Source organism: Pocillopora damicornis, chromosome 2 (assembly GCF_964200805.1).
Source record: "Pocillopora damicornis chromosome 2, jaPocDami1.2, whole genome shotgun sequence".
In the NCBI taxonomy this organism is placed as follows: Eukaryota; Metazoa; Cnidaria; class Anthozoa; order Scleractinia; family Pocilloporidae; genus Pocillopora; species Pocillopora damicornis.
This window is the reverse complement of record NC_142671.1, coordinates 23924085-23947327: the sequence shown is the minus strand read 5'-3', so window position 1 is coordinate 23947327 and position 23243 is coordinate 23924085. Positions and strand designations below refer to the sequence as shown.

The following is a 23243-nucleotide window of genomic DNA, read 5'->3' as shown; positions in this document are numbered from 1 at the left end:
GATTGACCTGATGTTAAGAACAAGAATACAGACTCTACGAATGTGAACAGTGAGGGTGTTGGAACCCGTATGTATTCTATGAAATTCACTTTGATGGCTTCTTGATACGTGCTGAACATAAACTATAAATAAATGAAACGTTTGAGAGGTTTGATGAAAATTGAAAATGCTGGAATGAGAAATTGAAGGGACTCCATTCACGGTTTGGCCACCTGCTCTTCTGACTGAAACCGAATAAACTCAAATTAGATTTACTCACCGGATGGTTGGGCTACGTTTACGTAGCAAAAACGTTGTCTACTAAAATGGGGAAGAAAATGTCTAAATTAGCCTCTGAGCTGACAAAGCAGGAACCTTTAGATAAGTATATAAGGATGAACACTTGGACGATCCAGCATTTTCAACTCAAAGTTAAGTGCAAAACAGTCTTCAAGTCACAAAGAGAAGAACAACATTATCATGATGATAGGTAAGTGGAACATCATCTGCTCCATCATTTGTCGAAAGTGTCGTGAAAGGGACTATTCAGTGAAAGACGTTTTCCATCCAATGCATTTGAAACTTTTTTTCTGTATTGAATTGTAAGCAATAAGGAATGAGAATTAATTTTCTTTTAATTTTGTCCACAAGAATTTCAAGAGTGCTGATTGTACTTTTTGTCCAGGGCAAACCTCTGATTTTTTTTCTTTTTTCATGTTTATATACTAAATCATCAATGCATTATACTCTAGGAACACGAGCATTTTTTCCTTTTTATGGAATCCTTCTGCTTTTGCTGTTATCACACAAAATTCAAGGCGAGGACGCCTGTAGTTCGGCATCATGCCACCTCCATCAGTCAATCGATCGACTGTCCCGTTCGGCGTATTCTCTCACTAACTTGACTTCTCATGCTGCTAGCTTTATGGTAAGTTGTACGATACTTTTTCATTCTTTAGGCAATTGCAGGATAAATTTGTATTAGTGACATTTATGAACCTGGAGTTTTTGAAACCAAGTCAACGGAAGTTTTAACATTTTTCTCTTTTTTTTTGAGACTATAGTATCAAACCTAAGCCTTAGTGTAACGCTCTTCTTCAATCTGCGCTTTCTATAGTGATAATTCTGATATTTTAAGTCAACTAGGTACCATGTTGTGGCTTAACGTGGCCTATCGTGTTTGAAAATACCCTGTTTGTGAGCAACTCAACAACCCGAAAATTTAAAATTAATTTTCATTAGCTTTACATTTTCACCCTAAAAAGCTCGACATTTTCATTCATCTTGTTTTCCCTTTCGTAAACTTCCGTTTAGTGAATTTCAGTCCCTCAAACAGTACAAACTAAATAGACCTATATCCTTTTGTTTTGATGTAGGTTTTCCTAGGATCTCAAATTCTCAAGGAACTGAAAACTTTTTAAAAATTTAAACCTATCATTTACCTTTTTGTTGCAGAAATCTGATTATAACATTTCGGATTACTGTAACCCAGCATGTACTTCCCTGACTGCTACAATAATGGCAGATATGAACCTCACTACATCCAACTTTGCTAATGAGTCGGTAAGCCGCTATATCCTAAGTTAATGAAGATATTATTGTTTTGCAATGCCCTCATTTCACAGATTGTGCTTCGTCGTACATTCCTTTAAACGTAAAATTTGAGGGTTTCTTTTTAATATTACTCGGTACTTAGTATTACGATACACTCAGGTATTTTGAAACATTTTACAACAGTTCTCCTTATTTCGCCACACGATCTCCTAAGAGGTGTAAGTTCTGTAAGATTAAGCAGGTTACTTAATTTTTTTCGTTTGTATCTTTTTAGAGAAGTAACATATTGGAATTTTACCGAAGAGTTGTGATTGGCTATGGATACCAGCTCACGCATTCCATAGTTGAATTATTACGAGTTCAGAAAGCATCGACTGCTCCAACATATTTGACGAAGTTGAAAAAAGAACTGAAACTCATCAAACCCTTGATTACAAGAGCAGTCAATCTCGTAAGTTGTTAATAATTTTTCTCCTTACATTTCATACTGTATCTCAGTTACTTTACCTCTCCAAAAACTGCATAGTATAGACAAGTTATGAAAAGATAACTTAAGGTGTATCCTTTAAGAAACATATGATATATCTTTTTGTTTTCTTCATCGGCTCTTGCAGTTCACGAGACAAAGTGGATTACATCTCATTCCATTTTATAATTTTGTCTCTTTTCCAGGATCGGCAACTCAAGGGCCTTCCTACACTTGGCACCACAGCTGCCATCCCATCCAATCGCAATTCAAGGCCTCAGTCTCAGTCCCTCAGCTCTGTCGCATGCCATCTCAAGGAATGTGTTTTAAGTGACCTCGAAATATGGTCGAATGAAATGTTCATAGATTTTAAGAAATTAAAAGATAGTTCATAAGATGAGAATTGCTGCCCGGACAACTTCATCGTTTTACGAAAAGTTAAATTCAGGTTATTAATTTTCATTGCGCTCTGTGAGCTTGAAATTAATTCATAGCAGCTATGTATTTAATCAATTACTATAGTTTTTAAAATTATGACAATTAAGCTATGGCACAAGGAGAGGATTTATTTATTTATTCAACAAACGTTGATACTAATACAGTGAAAATGCAAATGTACCACCCATTCCATGTAACTTATGGGAATAAAAAGAATGTCTACAGCATTATACTGTTATCTGAGGTTTACTATTCACAATAAAATTTGAAAATGCTCTTGAAGTCAATCTATGCAAGGTGGTCACACCATGCCTTGTGACTTAAGTGACACTCGTCGGATTCTTCTTGGTGCATTAGGGATGTCCACCTCCCACAAACTGCAAATGGAAGCAACTAAGAGATAATTTTATGGTCTCTTGGAACAAATGACTAACCGCAGTAGAGCCGTAAAGTGCGATGATAAGTTAAGGTTGAGGTTGCCACGATTTTTTGACTTTCTAAAGTATAATTTCGGTCATTCGGCCACACTTGATCCACGGAATAGCACATCCTCGCAGCCATACTAACTACGTTGAGTATGAACATATACGCTGCTGAAAATCACGATGCAAGCCTAAACATTTTACTCAACCGGTTGGAAAGCACTTTCTTACTTATGCGTTCAACTCTTATCAAGGTTATGGTATAAATTCACTCCAACATCCAATTTTTATAATTGTTTTCAAATATTTTGATGGAAAAAGTACTCAGTCAAAGAGGATGTATTTTTAGAATAGTGGACGATGCTGAAAGCCCTTTTTGAAGTTTAATAAAGGTGATAGAGATTTAATCACAAAAGCGGTGTTATTCACCTACTGTTGTGAACTAGTCTTGCACAATGCTTTTGGGATTTTAATGCGATACTGCCCACAGCAGGAACCTTGTCAATTGTTATAGAACTCTTTGAGAACCCGGGGTTGTTATTGGGACTGACAGTTGCCATAGTAGTGCATCATGATAATTATGTTAAAATCTACTTGTGTGTACCTGCTCTTGGGGTCATCAATTATTTATTCATTTCTTAAAGAGAATGCAGCCAGGATGAAATAAAGCAAGGAAACATTAATAGGACCTGAAAGATAGTTATGAGCCACGCATCCATCTCAACATCATGGGACGGAATGGGCGGCGCTGAGAGTTCAAACAAAACAATGTTTCAAGGTAGGTTCTACAAGATTCCTTGAAGTGCAAATCAATTGCCGCGAGCAAAGTTTGTCCACTCTACCATGGCTGCCGAGCGATTTTCAAAGATCTCGTATGTATGTTTACAGTCACGACACACGATATTACACTTAAATTTGCTCTGCTTCGATCTGCGGAAAACGACATTTCGTGGACAGAAAATGTAAAAAGAATAGCCGGCCTTCGTTCATATTTAAAATGGATGCACTTAAATATAATTTGTTTTGACATAATCACTCTGAGGCTTAAATTCAATGGTAGCATATTTTGAATGTATGATTCTTGACAGTTGTCTAATTGTCGAGTGAGTACCCTGAGAAGGGCGCCTGAAGAAGTTCGATGGTGTCATGTGTTTTCTCCTTTGTGTCTTCGTATCTGCTTGGCATCTTCTTTCGAAACTGAAGGGCTTTTACCTCTGCTAGCAAAAAGTTCATTTTTAATTTATTTTGCAACTTCAGTGTCATATTTAAAGATCCTCGTATTGAAGAAGTGAGAAAAGGAAAGCGATGCTGAATATTGATTCACCCGTATGCAAATACAAACCTCGTAAACGAACATCGTCCAATTGAAGTGATGTGATTATCATACAAGATTTCTTTCATAACTTCTCATTTATAATTGGTTTTATAAAATTCCGTGAGGCTGAGTTGAGCTGAGTTGTTTACAACTTGAGACACCTCTTCAATTAGATAGTCAGCGCTTGAGGTTGAAATTTGAAATTGCTGTAAAAGCTACGTCTGTCTTGCTGACTAACGGTATTTCTTAAATTTTTCTTGACATCAACGCTTTTAGGTTAGAGACTATCAGAAATTTCGTTTTAGTCAGATACTGAACGAGTGAAATAGTCTTCAACTGATAAACGATTAACAAACCTAATGTTATTCGAGAAATCTTGATAGACTCTGTGATTCACTAATTTTGGAAAACATCGTGGATGACAAGGTGAACACAGCTACCTTCATCCAGCTGAGTTCTGAAAGAAACTTTGATGTGGCATCAGTGAATGGAAAAAAAAAGATGAAGATAAGATAAAGAAGTATATTTTTCTTGTATTGTATACAATACTATTCAAACAGCATTGACATATGGCAATACCTATTGTCTATTCAAAGCGTCATGAACGCGAACAGCTTCAGAAGCATCCAGAAATTGCCCTGCGGCGGTGCATTTAAAAATTAGTGAAAAACTTCCTTTGCCATTCGAGCGAGTACGCGCCACCAAGTTCTGAAGGAACCCAAGGACAAGAACAACTCGTGGCCGACAAATTTCTATCGTCGCTTGAAGAATGGTAAAAATGAACAACAATTTAACAATAACGGCTCTTCATTTGCTCGGATAATTTTCCGCAGTCATTATTTGTCTTGCCGGAGAAGGGAAGAATTTTTTTCCAGAGCTGGGAGTGAAGAGAACACATCGATGAGTTTTCACGGAAGGTCAAGCTATCTCAGTACTCTCTGAAAACTCTATCTGAGTGAGTGCAAATCACTCATGATCGTATCGCAACAAGCTCTCTGTCTCTATTGCCCGTTAAGCTACCTTGATCTATAATCGTGAAGTAAGGCATAGCTATCGACAAGCCATTCGAGGAAATTGATTTTTCAGGCTGTTGAACCGTGCACTTTTCAAATTACACGTCTGAGAACGTTACTAAATTCCGGATTTCACTCCTCCAGAATACTAGTTCGGGAAAACTAATAATCCTCTGGACTTCGTATTACCTTGCGTGGCTTACAGTGTAAATGGGGCGATTCAAAACTTGTATATTTAAAAGAAATTCTAGTCAATTGCAAGCAACCGATAGTAGACTACGTGTGCACGTGTCACTTCTCGCCTCAATTTTTTTTGCGTCCTCTCTTTAGTTTCCAAACATAGTTCGTCACTTCACTTAGAGAAAGATCAAATGCTGGAGGGAAAGAGTCCTGAGTCAAGCTGCAAAAATAATTTAGGCGACGAGGAATGCGAATTTCCCCATGATGAACGTCTGTCCAAGTTTGCGCACTTCAAGCAAGTCGTCAACGGTGAGTAGAAAGGCAGCTCAAGCTGGTTTGACAATCACGAATGCATTAATAGACTACGGGTATAGGTGGACTAAAGGCAAAGAAAGAAGAGGGAACGAATGGCGAAAGAGGTCTGGGGGTGATGAAACCTACAGTCATTTACAGCGGTCTTTTCCAAAACAGAAAAGTGTCATGCGCACAAGTTCTTGTTATTCTTCACCTGCTGATTTCGTTACGTTCTGCGAGATATTCTGCGGGATTTTACCTTCTACGGATTTTTTAAGTAATGGGTCAGGACTTAGGAAAAACAAGCAGACTCTTAAGTAAGCATTTCTCACACTGTTTTGCAAATTTCTGAGATTGCCGTGGCCGATCTGCTGACTTTTCGTCTTGTTTCAGGCATTCGGCGAAAAGGTGGAAAGAGAGGATTGGACACGAAATCGGATCTTGGGTCGTCTACAGGTAAGAAGTTGAGCTTGTTTTCCCGTAAATAACCAATGAAAGTCCCAAGGTTTGTCAAGGGCTGTGATTTATACGCTTACTAAATTAAATGCAATATAACTGGGGTGCATCTGTGGGAATTTGACCAATAATCAAATTTTTTTTTGCACAGCAAGTTTATACATTTGTCTAGTAAGTTAGTTCATGTACATAGTGTTTGATAATTTAATTTATCTTCTTTACATTTACACGTTGGGGAGACATGTTGTATCGTAAATTTACTTTAGTCTTATGTTCTACAGTAGCTCTTTCTTTTTGCGATTCAAAATGTATTCGATTCATCTTTGTTTTGTTTATAGTTACATGTTCAGGAGACATTTTGTATGGAACATGTATGTTATACATGCACCAGTATTCTCTCTCCAACTATATTTAACGTTAACCTACTGAAAGTCGAACATATCATGTTTGTGTTCAGTTCTGACTGCAGATTTACACACACTGTTCAAGACTTCTGAGAAAGATTTCCGTATAACCTCGCGCCGTACTAAAACAAAGCTGTCGTTCCAAAAGCAACCAATTGTTTTCTTTATCCAAGAACTGCATGTATAATGAGTATGAGGCTGTGTGGAAATATTGTTGACTTCTATATTATATGTGGTGAAAATTTTCACTTTGTTTAAAAATTATTTAACCTGCTCGATTGTGATTTTCCTTTGCTGTAGACCTATTGATGTAACCTTTGACAATGGAAAACATTCTATTGGTTTGGGAATTTTACAGACCAAGTACAATTTAAAAAAATAATTGATAACCTTTTGTGACAACAATTGCTTCATATGCCCTATATGTTGTGGTAGATGATAATTTTATGTCGGGTGCTTGTTGTTTACATGCATTTTTTGCAACAAATTATCTGGCTTGCCAGTACTGTCTGATATTCTGAACTAGATCTTAATATGCAGTCATTTGGCAGCAAGATAAGCCATGTTTTGAGAGCACAATATTCATTATAGTATTTTTTTATCTGCCCATTGTAATCCTAGACAATGATTATATCCCACAAAGATGAAATGGAAAATGGTATTTTTTTTCCTGCTATCATACATGTGGGAACAACTTTTTATACAATGCATTTCTGGCAAATCACATGTCAAATGGTGAAAATATCTTTGCTCAACATCCAGTCTTTCATTCCATTTCTGTGCTTTAGTAACAAAGTCTGTTTTGTATGCTCTTTGAAGCTTTCTTAGCTGTCTTGGGCAGGTTTGATATGTTAACGTGAATGACTGAGAGAGTCTGGCAGAAACAATTTACTTGTGATAATGGCCTTACCTAGTCTTACTCATATCACCCTCTTCCTGCAACAGGGTAGTGAATATTTCCTACATGTGAGTTTGAACATCAATAAATTGCTTACACTCCTGTGTAAAATGGTGTTTATTTATTGATATTATGGGTAGTTTTAAATGTAATTGGCTAACTATCTTTATCTTCAGATCAAAATACATTCACTCATGTTCAATAGAGTGGAAAGTCAGTTCCTTGTTTTAATTTTATTGTCTTCATTTTCATATGAATACCAGGAACAGGTACATAAAATCCTGTTTTTATTTCAAAGCAAAACTTTCCTTTCTCTCTGGTCAAACCCTGAAATCCTACCACCAATACTTTCAATCTTATAATAATTCAAAACATCGTCCTCTTCCTCAGCAGGTTTGAATAATCATGATTCCCCCTTGTGTTGAATTATTAATGAACTTCTATTGTGCATGTACACATTATGAATCTGCATTAGTTCTGTGATGAAATGAAGAGTTGTCTCTGATGTATAATGTGATCATATCTGTAATCAAATCTGTATAGTTTTAATTTAATCTTGATTATATTCAGTACAAGGACTCGGGGAAATTTTTGGTTTTCATATACATTACTTTATACATAGCAACATAACATATGTCAGAGCATGTTAGAAGGCAAATGTGTTGACATTTTAAAGTTGCATTTTAGGCTTATTTGATTCAAACCACATGTTGTCACTGGCTGCTGCCTTATTTGAAAATCACTTGTGGTTGGATTATTCACTAGGATGAGTGCATTTATATGTGTTCTATATTTTATTCTATTCCTAAGATTAGAATTCAACAACACAGAGGACTCTAAAAATTACTAATCAATGTAATCTTTGAGCAGGTTTACATCCCTAAAACGAAATAATGTTCATTTATACATGTGCAAGGCTATTGGTCTAAATTTTCGCTTGTTATGTAGGTAATTAAATATGAAAACATGATTTTTTTATAATTCAGTACGCTATTTTCCCTTTGCTTTTTTGCCTCTTTGTTTGCAATCTTCCATTAGAAACATACAGTCATTCCTTAAAATTTATTTAGTATATGTACAACCATCAGATGACTTTTGATGGTTTGTCTTCTTCTTTTTTTTTTTTGTCTAAATATTGATCCAGCTTCCTCAAACTAAAAGTGGCTTTAAGATTTTATTACAGACAGGAACATAACAATAGTATTAATTATTGATAGAAATGTGTAACTATGTACTTATGCATGCGCATATTTATGTACATGCAGTAATTGCTAACTGAAAACAAATACTACTCACAAAATATTTTATATGATATTTTACATTTTATATTTATTTACTCATACATTTAGATTTATGTGTCCATGTAGATGGATATGATACAAATGCATTTTAGAGACATCCATGTCTTGGCCAGTGAAATCATGATGGGGAATGGCTTCAGCAATAGTTAAAGTACAGCATTGAAGATATATGATACTTGTTTTAATACTTGTTATGACCACATTTATCTGGACCAGTTGCTGGCTTATTCTTGTCCCTTCTAATGTTGGTCTTTGCTAGACTGTTTACAAACTCTGTCTTCATTTTCTTTCATATAGACAATGAAAGTAGAGATGCCTGTTTACATTTTGGAGTACGAGTGGAGGGAATTGAAGAGCTGATGGCAAATACAAAATTCACCAGACAGGAATTACAAAGGATGTACAGAGGATTTAAAAATGTTAGTGGCTTTACATGAACATGCATATGGCTGTTAATTTGATTGTAATGTGAATACCTGATTCATTGGCTTACTTAGATGTCCTCTCCTATACTCTGGGTGGAAGTATATGAGCTGATGGATTACTGTTTTCAATTACTGTGCTCTGATTTGTTTCTAAGCACCAAGCTAATAAGGCTCAAGAATAAGGGGGAAGCATTACCTTTTATAGTTGAAAACCTTGTTCATTTTATCTGTTCCTTCTGCATTGTGCATGTTTACAACAGAGCAGAGATAAGTGTAGTCATAAGTAGCATTTTTTAGACCACTGAGTATTTTGAAACATTGTAACTGTAATTGATTTACACTCATTTTTCAGGAATGTCCCAATGGCACAGTTGACAGAGATACATTTAAGAAAATTTATGCCCAGTTTTTCCCATATGGAGGTATAGTAGTTTATATAAATAACCATTAAGTAATTAATCATTCAAGAAGAAAAGCAGGTTGCTTTCAAGCACCTGAAAAGACCACCTTGAACCTAAAAATTAGATTAAGGCGTCTGTCTGTCTATACTGCGATATACAGAGTACAATTTCACATACAGTGTTCAACCTACTCCTAATTGTCAATACTGTTGTACACTTGGCTCAATATCTGTTTTCTCTTTAGATTCAAGTCTTTATGCAAACCATGTCTTCAATGTGTTTGACCATGATAGGGATGGAAAAGTCTCTTTTGAGGTAACTGATTTTTGTACAGGCACCACATTTTTAAACATACACCTGTATATGTACATTTATCTATAAAGCAGGGAGGTAAATATCCAATGCTCTCATTGACATTACAGTGAATATTTTTATTCATATACATGTACATGTATGCCACACAGATACCAAAATCTAAGTTTATTCCTTTTAATATACTGAAAAATGATCAGAAATTAAACTCTTTATGTGTAATTTTGCCTCATTGTCTGAGCAGAGGTGTATAATACTTGCTAGTCACCTCCAAACTAGCAAATCAACACATGCAAAAGTAATATTAACTTGTCTGGTGTGTACTAAAAGCTGATATAAACTCATATTATTTTGCAATTTTATTGTCATGACAATAAACATACAGGAACTTTTCTAAAACAATAACATAAGTGAGGTGTTATATAGTGAGACAAGAGTATGACTATGTCACACTTAGTGAAACTCTTAGGTAAAAGGGGAATAGTTTAGTAATGTCAATAAAAATGAGATCAAGAGAAGTGAGACAAGTGTATGGCTGTGCTGCACTCCTCTTGATCTCAATTTTATTGATTTTTATTTATTTTATTTCACTAAATTATTCCTCTTTCACTTAGGAGTTTCACTGTAAGTGGAAACCTTTTGTAAAATTAAGATTACAATTCAAGCAAATGCACAAAACACAGTTGAACTTTAAAATGTGTAAGATTGGTTGTTCCTGCTTGTTCAGTGTTAATGTCACTAATTACTGCATATTATTTTATTATTTTGAATTATAATATGTATTATTTATTCATGAGTGTAGCGAACTTATTCTTATTATCATTTCAAGAAGTGGTAACTGTCAAATGCAGTAGTCACTGTGGTCATAGTCAGAAGATGCTTGATGAAAATTCTTATTTAACCCTTTAACTCCCAAGATCTCATTAATGGTTCTCCTTACTGTCTGCCATATAGTTCTTGTGATGTTAGTTTGGAGAATTTGGTGTTGGATCAACTAATAATCCCCTAATTAATATTTCTCATCATTCTCATCAGTTGTCTGCTTGATATTGTATTGATATTGTGAGGAGAAATTTTGTCTTGGAGTGAAAGGGTTAAGACAGCTGTTGTTAATTTCCTAGGACTTTGTTACTGGCCTGTCATTGTCACTTTATGGCAGTAGGGAGGAAAAAATGAGATGGGCATTCCAGTTGTATGATCTCGATGGTGATGGGTTCATAACAAGAGAGGTTGGTTTAAACAAATGCATAAAATCTTTTATTTATTTAGTATACACATTTTTTAAAAACATACAAACATGTATGATCAAAATTCTACCACCAGTGTTGATTATGTTCATGCACATGCATTGTACTCAACTTAAATACTTTTAAAGTGGTAGAATCCAGAAAACGAGTCTTTTCTGACTATGCATGTAATTTTTTGAGGTTTTTCCCAGTACTCATATTTTTTTTGTTTCCAATTCTTGCATAGAAGTCCATCTTCATGTCAATCTTATATTGTGAAGTTGTACTTATTTAAATTTGTACATCAAAGACACTTTTTTTTTTTAAGGATGTAAAACATGTACATGCACATAAAAACATTTGAGAAGGGGAAAGGGAGGGCTTTTGCCTCACTGTCAGCAAAATGAATTTAATTTTTTTCATAAAGGTATAAACATTTGGTCTATAATGATTGTTATTATAGGAAATGGCTACTGTGGTTCATTCAGTGCACTGTATGATGGGTATTGACGCACTGCCTACAGGTGCTGAGATGGGTGTTGATGAACAAGTGGAGAGACTATTTATGGTGGGAAATGAGCATACATAGTTTTAGCAAGTTATACTGTGTGTATGTGTCATTTAAAACTAAAGGCTATGGTTGGCATTATAAATGTCTGCTAGAATGGGGCCCTACCCATAACCTGAAACCTGAGGTACATGTTACCAATGATAATCATGAAGGTGTTATGCTACAACAGCATCTGGGTGGGCATATAGGAGCTTACACTTTGCTTCATACAATCTTATTGAAATTTATGTGACAGAAAAAAAATTTATTCAAAAATTGAACAAAGAATTTGTATACGAATAAGGTCTAAACTCTAAATATGACTGAGCAATTGGGAGTAAATGAAGGGGTGGTCATTTTGATTAGAAACTAAATATATATACATTGTATTAAACAAAATCAGTTAACTAAAGATTGTCAACTGGTCTGATTTCTTGATTCTGGGACTTAGTATTACCTAAACCCCGAATCCATTGTAGTTTGGTGTAATATTTAGTACTACATGTACTTTCTTAATATTTCCTCTAGCTAATGGACAAGAATCAAGATGGTGTTATATCAGAAGAGGAATTTTTACAAGGTTGTGAAAAGGTATGGACATATGCCCTTTGAATGATAAAGACATGTCTATATGCATATATAATGCAGTATCTAGTGGGGAAGGAATTGTGGGGTCTTCATCAAAGTGAGGCTCCTTTCTTCCTATAACTTCTTATCCTAGAACTTATTTTACATGTACTTGTTGGTAACAGTACATTGTACAGCTGTGTATGATCAACCAGTCATATGGCACAAGATGTTGTCAGCTGTTTCTGATTCATAAACTTTGGTTTTATCAACTGAGTTGATAATGTAAGTTGGCCACTGTTAGGAGTTACTAAAGCTGACATTTCAAACATTGACCGTTCATTAGAAAGAAAGGTAAGGGCTAATGGTTGATACTTCAGCTATAGAAGATCTTTACAATGGCCAATTTACACCATCAACTCAGTTGATAGAACCAAATTACAGCAACTTGTACTACCCCTCACTGAGGCAGCATATCAGTTTCTTTAGAAACTTATTACCCTTTGATTCATATACTTATGATTTTTGAAATTTATAACTAATAGTTAAAGTGGAATATATAAGTAGGATAATTTTTCCTTATCATCCAACTGCACAGAGGAGAGTACAAATAATGCACAAATCTAGTACAGATATCCTGCAATATTGTACAGTTGGTTATTTTGTACTGTAAAAACACTTGTCAACCTTTCAGCTACACATGCTAGGCTTCTTTAATCTGCCTGGCTTTTCTCATGTTTTAAGAAATGTGCATGAAATAAAGCATTTGGATAATAAATAACTTATCAGACATTTTTGGTGTGAAGTAGGGCTGATTATTTTTGTTCTTTGTTAATATTTTGACCCACCCTATGGGCTCCTAAAAATATGGCACAACTTGTAAAAATACTCAGCAATATCTGTTAACAAACAATGTGTCTGAGTCAACATAGTTAATCATTCTGTGCATTGGTCTCCCTATGGGACACTTTGAAAGCAACAGGCTGAAATCTTCCAAATTTCTAAAACTCATCAGATGGATTTCATTTATTAATATTTGATAATTATTATTGATTGACTTTTCAGGATGAGTCAATAAAGCAAAGTCTGGCAATGTTTGACTCTGTTAGGTGAACAGAATACAAAGACAAGAAAATAACCAGCAATGACAAATTGATGTTAATTTATTATTAATTAATACTAATGCTTCATTAATTATAAAGAAAGTACTGTGCTATTTATGGCTATCAAAGGAATTGCTCAGGAATTTTGATATGAAATTGAAGATGTTCTAATCAATCACTAATAATTTAAGGTTGTCATTATAATAATGAGTGTTGTTGCTTGTTTTTCTTCCAAGCACCAGGAGTTATCAATATAAGATATTACAATATTCTTTTATGTAAATGAAACACTACACTGTCAAAAAGAGGGTATGTTAGATGAAAAGGTTAATGTAGCCAAACCCTTGGAGTTTAACTTTCCTCGGATTAATTGTAGAATTTTATGTGGTACCACAATCTGGTACCATGACAAAAATTTTTAAAACATGGCAAAGTGTTTTTAAAATCCAAATTAGTAATAAATTACGAGAAAGTAAAAGCTTTGGATCACTTAAGAAGGCAATTAGGACTTCATTTATCATGAACCATCATCATGAGGACATGATGTATAATTTAGATTCCACAGGGTATGCCAATTCAATAAGCTCTGTGAGTAGTGGCTCTCACAGGTGTAATATAATAGTAGTCAATTGATCTACTGTGGTGGGACCCATCACTTTTTTAATGATGAAGAACAAATTTTCTTGTTAGTTGATATAGAAACTCAGATAGCTATAATCAAATTTATTTATTATGGTTATAATCCATATTTAATGTCAAGTCTTATGAACCGATTTAGATATACAGCAACATTATTCTGAGGTGAGGTATTGCAACTCAGTAAGGATGCTAGCATTTTGAATTGTATTGTTTACCTAATATTAAATGTTTTACGAGGCAGTGTGCCTATTTATGCAGTATCTATATTTAGTATTGCAAATATTATTATGTACATGTTGATGTTACTGATAAACGTGGATTAAACGATCTTCCACACAGCATTAATTTCCAATTGTTCATGGCTAGTTGTTTTTGTCAATGGTGCATTCTGGGTACAGTACAAAAAAGGCTCTGGCAGATTCTTTTTGTACAGTAAGCCAAAAGTTGTTCCTGTACAATCCAGTGTTTAAGCTCAATGAGATGTGATACCTGAGCTCTCTTAAGCAGTGTTTTCGATTTGTTCGAAAAAACTTTACCCTTTACACCCTAACATCAGTATGTATATTCTCTATACTGTTCTCCATACATTTCCAAAGAGGCTGACAAGGAGAATTTGTTTCACAATCAAGAGCTTCTTTGGTTGGTGATCATCTCGTCTATCCTCACGACTTTTATGATTGATTCAGGGGTGATATAGTAAGGAGAAATTAGATGCTAGTCACTCCAAGGGGCTAACGGGTAAAGAAAAGTGCGCCAGAATCATACGCAAGGTTGAATGTAAACAGGTGACAGAAAGTTAACATAAAATGATTGAACATAGAACTGACCAGAGGTTTACTTCTTTGGTGGAAAAAACTCCAGTGTAGCCTACTTTGCAAAACTTTATTACAGAATATCGTTGGTTTTTGCAGTAGTTTACAACGTCACTGGGTTAACTCGATCACTGAACACATATCTTCTCTAAACAAGAATAGAAACCTAAGAGTTCTAAGAATCTCAAGGAAACTTATTCATTTAAATTTATAGAGGCTACAGTATGAAATGTTTTACGATTTTTTACTTTTTTGCCTCTGCAAACCTAGCTACATCTTGAACGAGACCACAAAATATTTGCGGAGTAAGATAGAAAAACCGAAAAGAGGCGATATTTAACTAAATGAGAAAAGCCATTAAACTAAATGAGAAAAGCCATGACTGAGGATAAGGAAGATTTATACGGATAGCTAATAGTGACCATTGTGAATAGGACAAACTCTTCAAATTACACCAACCGTGATGTAAATTCTATTTTCAGTAAAGAAGCTGCTTTTCATTTAATTTAGGTAAGGAAGGATTACAGCAGCAACCGAAACTACGTCAAATTATCAATGAAAACAGCCAATGATCCGCGTTTTTGACTCCCTTTTGGATTTTTAACTACTTTTAAGATAATGTGGGAGTAAGTTATTGTTTGCCTTAACAGTTTTCAATTTTTTGGGAATTCCTTTTATGAAGTTCACAATATCAAGGATCTCTTGGTAAAATACACAGAAGTCACATCACTTTTGTGTTGAATTATATAATAACCTTCAAACGAATATAGGAAATGTTGATATCTGTTTTGTTTTGTTAGTGTATTGTTATACATGAAGGAATACTTGAATTATATGTTAATTTGACGAAGACTTTGAGTGGAAATGACCTGTCATTTTCCTGAAGGCTCTGTTATCCTTATGTTATTAAAAAGTACGACGGAAAGGTGGTGCAAAAAGGGTCGAACCAAAGAGATAGAGGATTGTCTTTCAACACATTCTCAAAAACGAGGGCAAACGAGGAACAACAAAACTCACGTGATGTGCTTTCAAAATGAGTGAAAAATGGAGAAAGAGCTGTACTTCTCCTGGATTTGTTTTGCTATATACACTTAATTATTTTAATCATTTCTACATTTTCATTCATTTCAATTTTCGTGAACCTTTGGAGAGAGGTAACTAATGATGATAAATTGAAATTTTACATTGCAACATGAATATGCAATACAACTTGCATTAGCATTTGATGTCAAAAAGATCTCAGTGCTTACACGGTTAATTCCTATCATGTCTGCATTATCGCGTAAGATAAAGCGCTAAGTAAGCGGGTTCATATTATCAAACTGATCACCTGCTCAAGTCATCAAGGTAAATGTTACTTTCGACACGTTCGGAACCTAACAACAAAAGATTAACACCGGACAAGCTATTAAAGCTTCAGGGCAATTTGCATAGGGATTAGGTTCCATTGTCAAAGGCACTAATAGCATCGCTGTCTCCCACTGACATTTTAGCGAACCGTCACGAATCTAATCGTGCTGCCCTCTACTCACTTAGTGAAACAAATCGCAAGGATTCTATCCAACAAGACACAAAACTTTTCTCTTGCACGATGTTTTTCCCCTTCATTTGATTCAAAAGGCCTTAGGGAATGAGTAATTCATACGACATCCCGCCTCGCATGACAAGAAAACAAACATGAAAACTCGTTTTCTTGTTTCCAATTGGTGAGGAGAACATTTCCATGCGCGTTTATTCAAACAGGCCAACTTTCTCGCAGGGCTGTATTTGTTCTTAATGACGCAGGAGCTCTTATATCCGTTTCTTAATATTTCCCAACTGGACCTCAGAATTTACACTTTGAATCTAGAAAAAAGGAGAAAAAAATCACACACCCGGAAGGTAATTAAACAAGAACAAGAAGCTTAGGAGTGAATCTTTTTTACTGTCCTTGTTATTAAAAAAAAATTACAAATGATATTCATATGAAGTGATGTAGAGTCGTGTTTGAAGGCAGTTCAAATAGAATCTGCAAATAAACTGTACATTGGGAACTTCTGATTTGCAGTTTCTCGCGCTTGAAATATTTGAATAACTGCTCCTTGTTACGATGCTGTAAATGCCGGATCAATGTGAAATGCTTTTCGGCTTTAATAGATGTTATTAGTCGAGCCGGTTAAAAACGTGCAGAGATTATTCATGCCCCTAGGCAATAGTTTTGTTTAATCATTTTTCACGTCACTCATACTCATCGTCGATTTTCTTGAAGCATATTTTGAAACTCTTGGTTTGGCTTGTGTGAAATAGTGCTCATCTATGTTGGAGGCACGCTACGAATCGCCATCGCTGTCTCAAGTTCCCTGAGTCGACGTGCCGTAAGAGCCGTTTTACCTTGTGGCTAGCGCAACCTAAAACAAGAAACGACGTAACAGGATAAAATATACTTGGCATACAATGAAGCTTTTTTTGTTTGTCTTCTGTATTCTGGTAACCACTTCGAGCAAAGGACATTCAGCTGGAGTTAACCATGTTCAACACTGCGAGAATCCGAGAAGGATCTCCAACCTTGAGGCTGATTTGATTCTTGGTGGGTTGTTTCCTGTTCATGTTATGCAACCGACGGGTAAAGGGACACAACAAGAATACGATATCAATTTTTACGGAGTTAACTGGGTCGAAGCGATGTTGTTTACTATTAATGAAATCAACCACGATCCCCGCTTCTTCCCACTGAATTTTACTTTGGGCTATGACATTAAAGATTCATGCAACGATGTGCCTGTGGCATTGAAAGCTACCCTCGACTTTGTTCTCGATGCTGGAAATACGACTATCGACAAAATTATCTCCAAGAATTGCTCTACTCGGTATTGCAAATGTACTGACAAGCAGACACTTATATCTGCAGTAATTGGAGCGGCCTCATCGCCGATATCCACTAACGTAGCAAATCTTCTAGGAGTAGACAATACACCTCAAATTAGCTACTCCTCTACAAGCGTTCTTCTCAGTGATAAGACTGTGTATCATTCTTTCTTTAGGACGATACCATCCGATACGTATCAGGCTCAAGCCCTTGCTGATTTGCTGAAACAGTTTGGTTGGACGTATGTGTCTATCGTTGCATCTGATAACGCTTACGGGCGCGCAGGCCTAGACTCCTTGCGATCAGAACTTAAAAAGAAGAACATCTGCATCGCTCTGGAGGAAATTTTTAATCCCTCGCTGCCCCAAAATGAACTACGTCGCATTATCAAGTCTCTTAAGAGCACGCCACGCGTTAGAGTGATCATTTTATGGTGCGAAAGGCCGAATGCGCTAGGGTTCTTAAACGAAGCGTCCCGTAAAAGGTTGAAGGGCAAAACTTGGATTGGAACGGAAACCTGGGGAGACGCGTGGCAGCTGGAATCATTGGATGAAAACGTCGTAGGAGGGATGCTTGGAGTGTTGCCATTGCTGAAAAAGCATACTGCATATGAAGAACATCTGAAGAGTCTAAATCCAAACAATACCGATCATAATCCGTGGATGTGGGAATACTGGACAAAAAAATTTAACTGTAGCTGGGACACGGAAGGTTTAATGAACAGTACTTACAGCCGTGTCCATGTAAGAGAGAGAGAATTGTACGTTTACAAGACCAAGCATCCAAATATGACTATAATCTGTCCAAAATACCCACAGGCTGGTCCTCCAACTGGTGATCTACTGCCCCGGAATAAATACACAAATGTTATGGACGCTGTTTACGCAGTCGCTCATGCTGTGAAAAATATTTTGGATTGCAAGGATAGAGGCAGTTTTCTTTTGGATGCACGTGAAAAATGCCTTTCTGTTGATGAAATAACACCGAATGACATCCTGAAATTCCTAAAAAACGTGTCCTTCGAGGGAAGGTCTGGCTCACAAATCATGTTTGATGAAAAAGGGGATCTGCGTTACGGATCATACGCGATTAAAAACCTCCAACGGTCTGGCAATAACGAAATGAAATTTGTTGAGATAGGTAATTGGAGTGGAACTGATGGTAAACTTTCACTCAGTAACAACTCTAAGATCATGTGGAATGGTTGGAGTGCAGAACAACCAATCTCAACTTGTTCAGACGAGTGTCGTGCTGGGTTTTATCCGGTCAAAGAAAGTGTGAGATGCTGTTGGAAGTGCGTTGAATGCGAGACTGATTTTATAAAGCCTAAGGCTGGACAGGACAAATGTAGGAAATGCCCAAGTGGTTACGTCTCCAACGCGCCGAGGACCAAATGCGTGAAACTGAAATCTGACTTCCTCTCCTGGGGAGATGTTGAAGGGATTAGTGCAGCCATACTCGCTGTTATTGGAGTTTTTATATCTGTCAGTGTCTTGGCAGTTTTTTACAAGTATCGCAACACAGCTGTGGTAAAAGCATCCAATCGAGAGCTCTCGTTCGTGCACTTGGGATGCATCGTAGCTATTTTCGCTCTACCGTTGGTGACGATTGGTAAACCAACAGTAGCTGGCTGCACAGCATTTCCATTCTCCTTTGCAATTCCTTTGACCCTCTGTACTTCCATAATGCTGTTAAAGACAGACAGACTCCTGCGCATATTTCAAGCCAGGTCTCGGCTGACCGCTTCAAGCAGCTATCTCATCAGCAATAAGATGCAGGTGATCGTTGCGGTCATAATGACTTTAGTTCCAGTTATTCTGACAACGATTTGGCTGATTGTTGATCCACCCAATGTCATGATTAAGGTTGACAACTCAAGAGAAGGATGGCAAATAATTAGCTGCGACGAATCTCACGAACTCTTAAACATTGTTATTCTGGCGTACGTTTTGATTATTGCCCTGCTATGCACTTACTTTGCTTTTAAAGCCCGTAAGCTTCCTGAAAATTTCAACGAAGCAAAATTCATCTGTTTCGCCATGTTTGCGTTTTGTATTTTCTGGCTGAGTTTTTTTCCCGCCTATTATGACAGCACAGGCTCGACGCGCAATTTCGTGTTTTGTCTAGGAATTCTTAGTTCAGGCTATGCTGTTCTGTGCATCATGTACGTTCCAAAACTTCGCGTGATTCTCTTTCATCCTGAAAACAACACTACTGAGGCATTCAGGGCAACAACTATGGTGGCCATGAAGAAAGCAGGGGTAGTTGTTTCTTCCAATAGTGGGACGCCTCCCCGAATAACACCACTTCCTTCCCCTGTACCTTCAAGGCGTAATTCTCTCGACTTGGTTGTTACAAATGAAGGAAGAACTTCTGCAGTGAGCATTGGTCGGACGATTTTACCATCATTGACTCAGTAAGGTCACAGTTAGTTTTTAATGAACAATGCTCATTGTTCCTTCCCCTCTACCCTCAAGGCGTAATTTTCCCGAACCGGTTGTGACGAATGAAGGGATGACTTCTGCAGTGAGCGTTGGTCGTACGATTTTACAATCATTGCCTCAGTTAGGTCAAAATTAGTGTTTATATTTAACAATGCTCATTCTCTTGTTAAACTTACGACAGTACATTGGGTGGACTATTGCCATAACAATCTTGATTTCATGGCTTGACAAGAATGAACATAATTTGATTACTGGGAGTGAAATCCATAAAGAGAGCAATAAATCTTCGGCTGGCTTTGATTTTTAAGGCTCTAAATCTCTTCTCCTTATGTGATATCCTAACGACTCTGGTTTCGTAAGACGGAGTGAATAATTTTCATAATTGTTTGATGTTAGACATTTGCACTTGATTTAATAAGTAATACACAGACCTTCTACCCTAAGTAGTATATCTAATCAGCTTAATTAATGTATCATGTCTTCAGGTGGAACTATCATAGATAATTTTAGAAAGAGAAAAAGGCTGTGCAGTGTAACATCTGATCGCTTTCTAATTATTTTTGGAATTAGTATTTAGTTAATAATTTTTGTTTTGTTGTCTCATACTTCCTCGTTAATATTTTTGATTAGTTTGTCATCGTTTTGTCATCAGTTACACCTTCACTTTCGTACGGTTGCATACCGAGCGTAGTTATGCATTCCCCTTATGTAAAACCCGGTTTCCTTCTTAGCTTAGTTTAAGCTAGAGTTGCGCTAGGCGCAATTTTCTGTTATTAAAGCACTCTTTGACAGTTTATGTAGGCGATATCAATGTAAGAATTTTGCCGTTTGTTTGTATTTAGTTTATCCTAGTTAAATTATATTGTATTCACGGCTTCAGTTTTATGCAACCTGTAAGCTTGTTTATGTCAAATTAAAAATCAGGGTTTGAAAAGATATCTCTTTTGCAGTTTCTACCATCCTTTTCTTCTGTGCCGCTGTGGCGTGTTGAAAGTCTGCGAAATCTATCAGCTAAGAGATCTTTTTTAACCTTTGCTATGGATGGAACTTCTGAAAGAATTTAAGTCGCCGAGGTCCGCATTCTATAGAATGAATAAGATGCGGTTTGACGATTTGTCTCAAATTCAAAATTTACCGTTTGTGCATCAAAAAGGTAAATTTGGACTCTTTGCTCTATCCTCATGCGTAAATATCTCCACTGGCTTAAACATTTTAACTAATTAATAAACAATTAGACATCTTACCACAATAGACAATCTTTGTTTACCACAACCACCACAATCTTTGTCTACCACAATAGACAATCTTTGTTTTTTTTTTCCGAGAAAAGAGGCGGATGTTGGTTATGAAGTTCTACGAATTGTCGTAAAGGTGTTCATTGGCCCTTTACATTGTTTTGAATTTACAAAAGGTCAGTCAATTGATACGGTTCACTATTAAGAGAACTAACCAGCGAGCATCAACTGTGGCTTTCATCGGGTTTTTTTAGAGACATTTGGCGTGAGATTTGAAGGACAATTTGCAGTATACTTCCGCGAAAACAATATACCGGAAGCAACTGCATAATTTCTAAGAATTCTAAGTTTTCATTGCTGATTGGTCCATAAATAATCTTAATCGGTGGTTGTTTTAAAAAGGTTACTGAAAGATGTATTTCATGTTTTGCGTCACTCGAGGTACGAAACTCAATGAATTTTAGTGTGGTGCTTTCTGTCTGACGAATGAAGGACTTCCAATGTTTTTGAAGATGGAAAAACCGTTTGTAATTCATGAGGCCACAGACACTGTGATGTTATCATTTTCTCAGGTAAGAAACTTAAAACATCATCAGTTGCTGCAAGAGGCTGTCAGAGAACTATTACGCATGAATTATTATGCAATAATTTTAAGTAATGTGGAATACTAAATATTTCCTTTCACAAATAACATATTCAAGATCGTAAAATAAATCTCCTATAATTTTTTTCCACATCTGTGTTCCATAATAAGCATTTCAGCAGGTACCTTGACATAAACTAAGAAACAATTTTCTATAGAAAAATATTGAAAACATTTAGTTCCTTTGGCAAAGGTAACGTGCAAAGGGTTTTGTCCAGACATGCACTGAAAGGTCATTTCCTCCTTCAAAATTTCATGAACCAAATAATATTTTCAACATTTCATTTTGTACATTTAATTTATTAACGTAACTTTTTTGTTCCAATCCAAAAGCATTATTGTTAGTTAATCGTCTGAGATTGGATAATGATTCTGCAAGATTTTATGACGATACAGAAACAAACAGCCAAATAAGTTAATCCCAGGGGTGGCAAAATATTCTTATTCAGCAATTCATTCATTTATTGTTTACAGCTGCGTTCTATTGTAAGTAGTGCCTCTAGTGAAGGATACATTCATTGTTATTTTTAACTTACTGCCGTCATTTAAGAATTGTTATTTAGTGCTTTAATTTGCAAGGCGAGGCTTTCAGCGAGGAACTTGAACCTTACGTAAACTGGCACATCGCAGCTACATGGAGCTACCTTTCAAATTCTAACACTAACAGTTCATTTGAGACAATCTTTTGGGAAAGAGCTTAAAAAGTAATGAATGAAGACGTACCAGCCATTTTATGCCACTTCACGAAACTTGAAGAGTGTCATATCAAACGTGATTATCATTTCAAGTTACCTTCTGCATTTAAGTTATTCCAGAGTATTAAAAATAACAAGTTTTTTTTTTTTTTGCAAAATTAACATATTGGGAGATTACGTTTCGTTTGTCATCAGCAGTTTTCTTGAACCTGATATATCATTTCAGTTTCGATAGAAAACTGTTGGGAAATAGCTACTGGATGTAAAGGGGTATTGCCAATACAATGCAAGTTGTTACTGCCTGAAACATGTATATCTGTGTGTTTAATCCAGCTTGCCTCTTACAAACCATATTCAAAAATATTTAATAATGAAGAAGAGCTACCAGCAGATTAAGGCAATTGAATAAGTTATTCGTTATGCATGTTACATAAGTGACACATGATTTACTGTAGAAGTCTGGAAATGATAGATCACTTGGTTTTTGAAAACCCTTTTAGAATGTTGTGAGCACTGTTATTTTGTTAGGGGTCTGATGTAAGTTACAGATTTGTTCCTTTGCATTCTGTATATGGCCAAGACTCGGCCATTACGTCACCTTTATAATTTGCTTCTACCTTTTTTGG

The 23243-nt window shown here is 36.0% G+C and overlaps 4 protein-coding genes and 1 long non-coding RNA gene across 7 annotated transcripts in view; 4 read left to right on the top strand and 1 right to left on the bottom strand.

Moving 5' to 3' along the window:
* Positions 1–352: 352 nt before the first annotated feature.
* LOC149050401 (uncharacterized) lies at positions 353–2504 on the top strand. 2 transcript variants are annotated; one of them, XM_089195218.1, is made up of 5 exons: positions 353–469; positions 732–907; positions 1435–1542; positions 1808–1984; positions 2206–2504. In XM_089195218.1, exons 1-5 carry the CDS (start codon positions 460–462, stop codon positions 2392–2394), a joined length of 660 nt encoding a protein of 219 aa, XP_089051344.1. In that variant the 5' UTR covers positions 353–459; the 3' UTR covers positions 2395–2504. The 2 variants fall into 2 exon arrangements, with proteins under 2 accessions (XP_089051344.1, XP_089051343.1); XM_089195217.1 differs by lacking the exon at positions 353–469 and having other exon boundaries at positions 480–907.
* Positions 2505–2683: 179 nt separating this feature from the next.
* Positions 2684–23243, bottom strand: part of LOC149050400 (uncharacterized) — a 21184-nt gene continuing 624 nt past the window's right edge. The window contains exon 3 of the long non-coding RNA XR_016183328.1: positions 2684–2814. This is a non-coding gene — a long non-coding RNA (uncharacterized LOC149050400). The remainder of the gene's footprint in view (positions 2815–23243) is intronic.
* LOC113668471 (neuronal calcium sensor 1) lies at positions 3486–14281 on the top strand. 2 transcript variants are annotated; one of them, XM_027184405.2, is made up of 10 exons: positions 3486–3637; positions 5518–5676; positions 6055–6117; positions 9018–9139; positions 9498–9567; positions 9791–9861; positions 10980–11087; positions 11548–11652; positions 12163–12225; positions 13267–14281. In XM_027184405.2, the coding sequence occupies exons 1-10, from the start codon at positions 3562–3564 to the stop codon at positions 13312–13314; spliced, it is 885 nt and encodes a 294-aa protein (XP_027040206.2). In that variant the 5' UTR covers positions 3486–3561; the 3' UTR covers positions 13315–14281. The 2 variants fall into 2 exon arrangements, with proteins under 2 accessions (XP_027040206.2, XP_027040279.2); XM_027184478.2 differs by lacking the exon at positions 3486–3637 and adding an exon at positions 4853–5129.
* Positions 16666–20978, top strand: LOC113668928 (extracellular calcium-sensing receptor). Its single transcript, XM_027184940.2, has one exon. It carries the CDS (start codon positions 17189–17191, stop codon positions 20018–20020), a length of 2832 nt encoding a protein of 943 aa, XP_027040741.2. The 5' UTR covers positions 16666–17188; the 3' UTR covers positions 20021–20978.
* LOC113671922 (NFX1-type zinc finger-containing protein 1) overlaps positions 21486–23243 on the top strand; it is a 22163-nt gene continuing 20405 nt past the window's right edge. Inside the window, exon 1 of the mRNA XM_089195207.1 lies at positions 21486–21851. The gene's annotated coding sequence lies outside the window, so the exon portion shown is untranslated. The remainder of the gene's footprint in view (positions 21852–23243) is intronic.

Bases quoted from the DNA above. Each gene is read 5' to 3' on its own strand.
- LOC149050401 (XM_089195217.1), top strand. From the start codon at position 596: ATGAGAATTAATTTTCTTTTAATTTTGTCCACAAGAATTTCAAGAGTG. The intron at 908-1,434 runs GTAAGTTGTACG...TTTTTGTTGCAG, and splicing joins CTCATGCTGCTAGCTTTATG to AAATCTGATTATAACATTTC. The intron at 1,543-1,807 runs GTAAGCCGCTAT...GTATCTTTTTAG, and splicing joins CCAACTTTGCTAATGAGTCG to AGAAGTAACATATTGGAATT.
- LOC113668471 (XM_027184405.2), top strand. From the start codon at position 3,562: ATGAGCCACGCATCCATCTCAACATCATGGGACGGAATGGGCGGCGCT. The intron at 9,568-9,790 runs GTATAGTAGTTT...TTTTCTCTTTAG, and splicing joins CCAGTTTTTCCCATATGGAG to ATTCAAGTCTTTATGCAAAC. The intron at 9,862-10,979 runs GTAACTGATTTT...TTAATTTCCTAG, and splicing joins ATGGAAAAGTCTCTTTTGAG to GACTTTGTTACTGGCCTGTC.
- LOC113668928 (XM_027184940.2), top strand. From the start codon at position 17,189: ATGAAGCTTTTTTTGTTTGTCTTCTGTATTCTGGTAACCACTTCGAGC.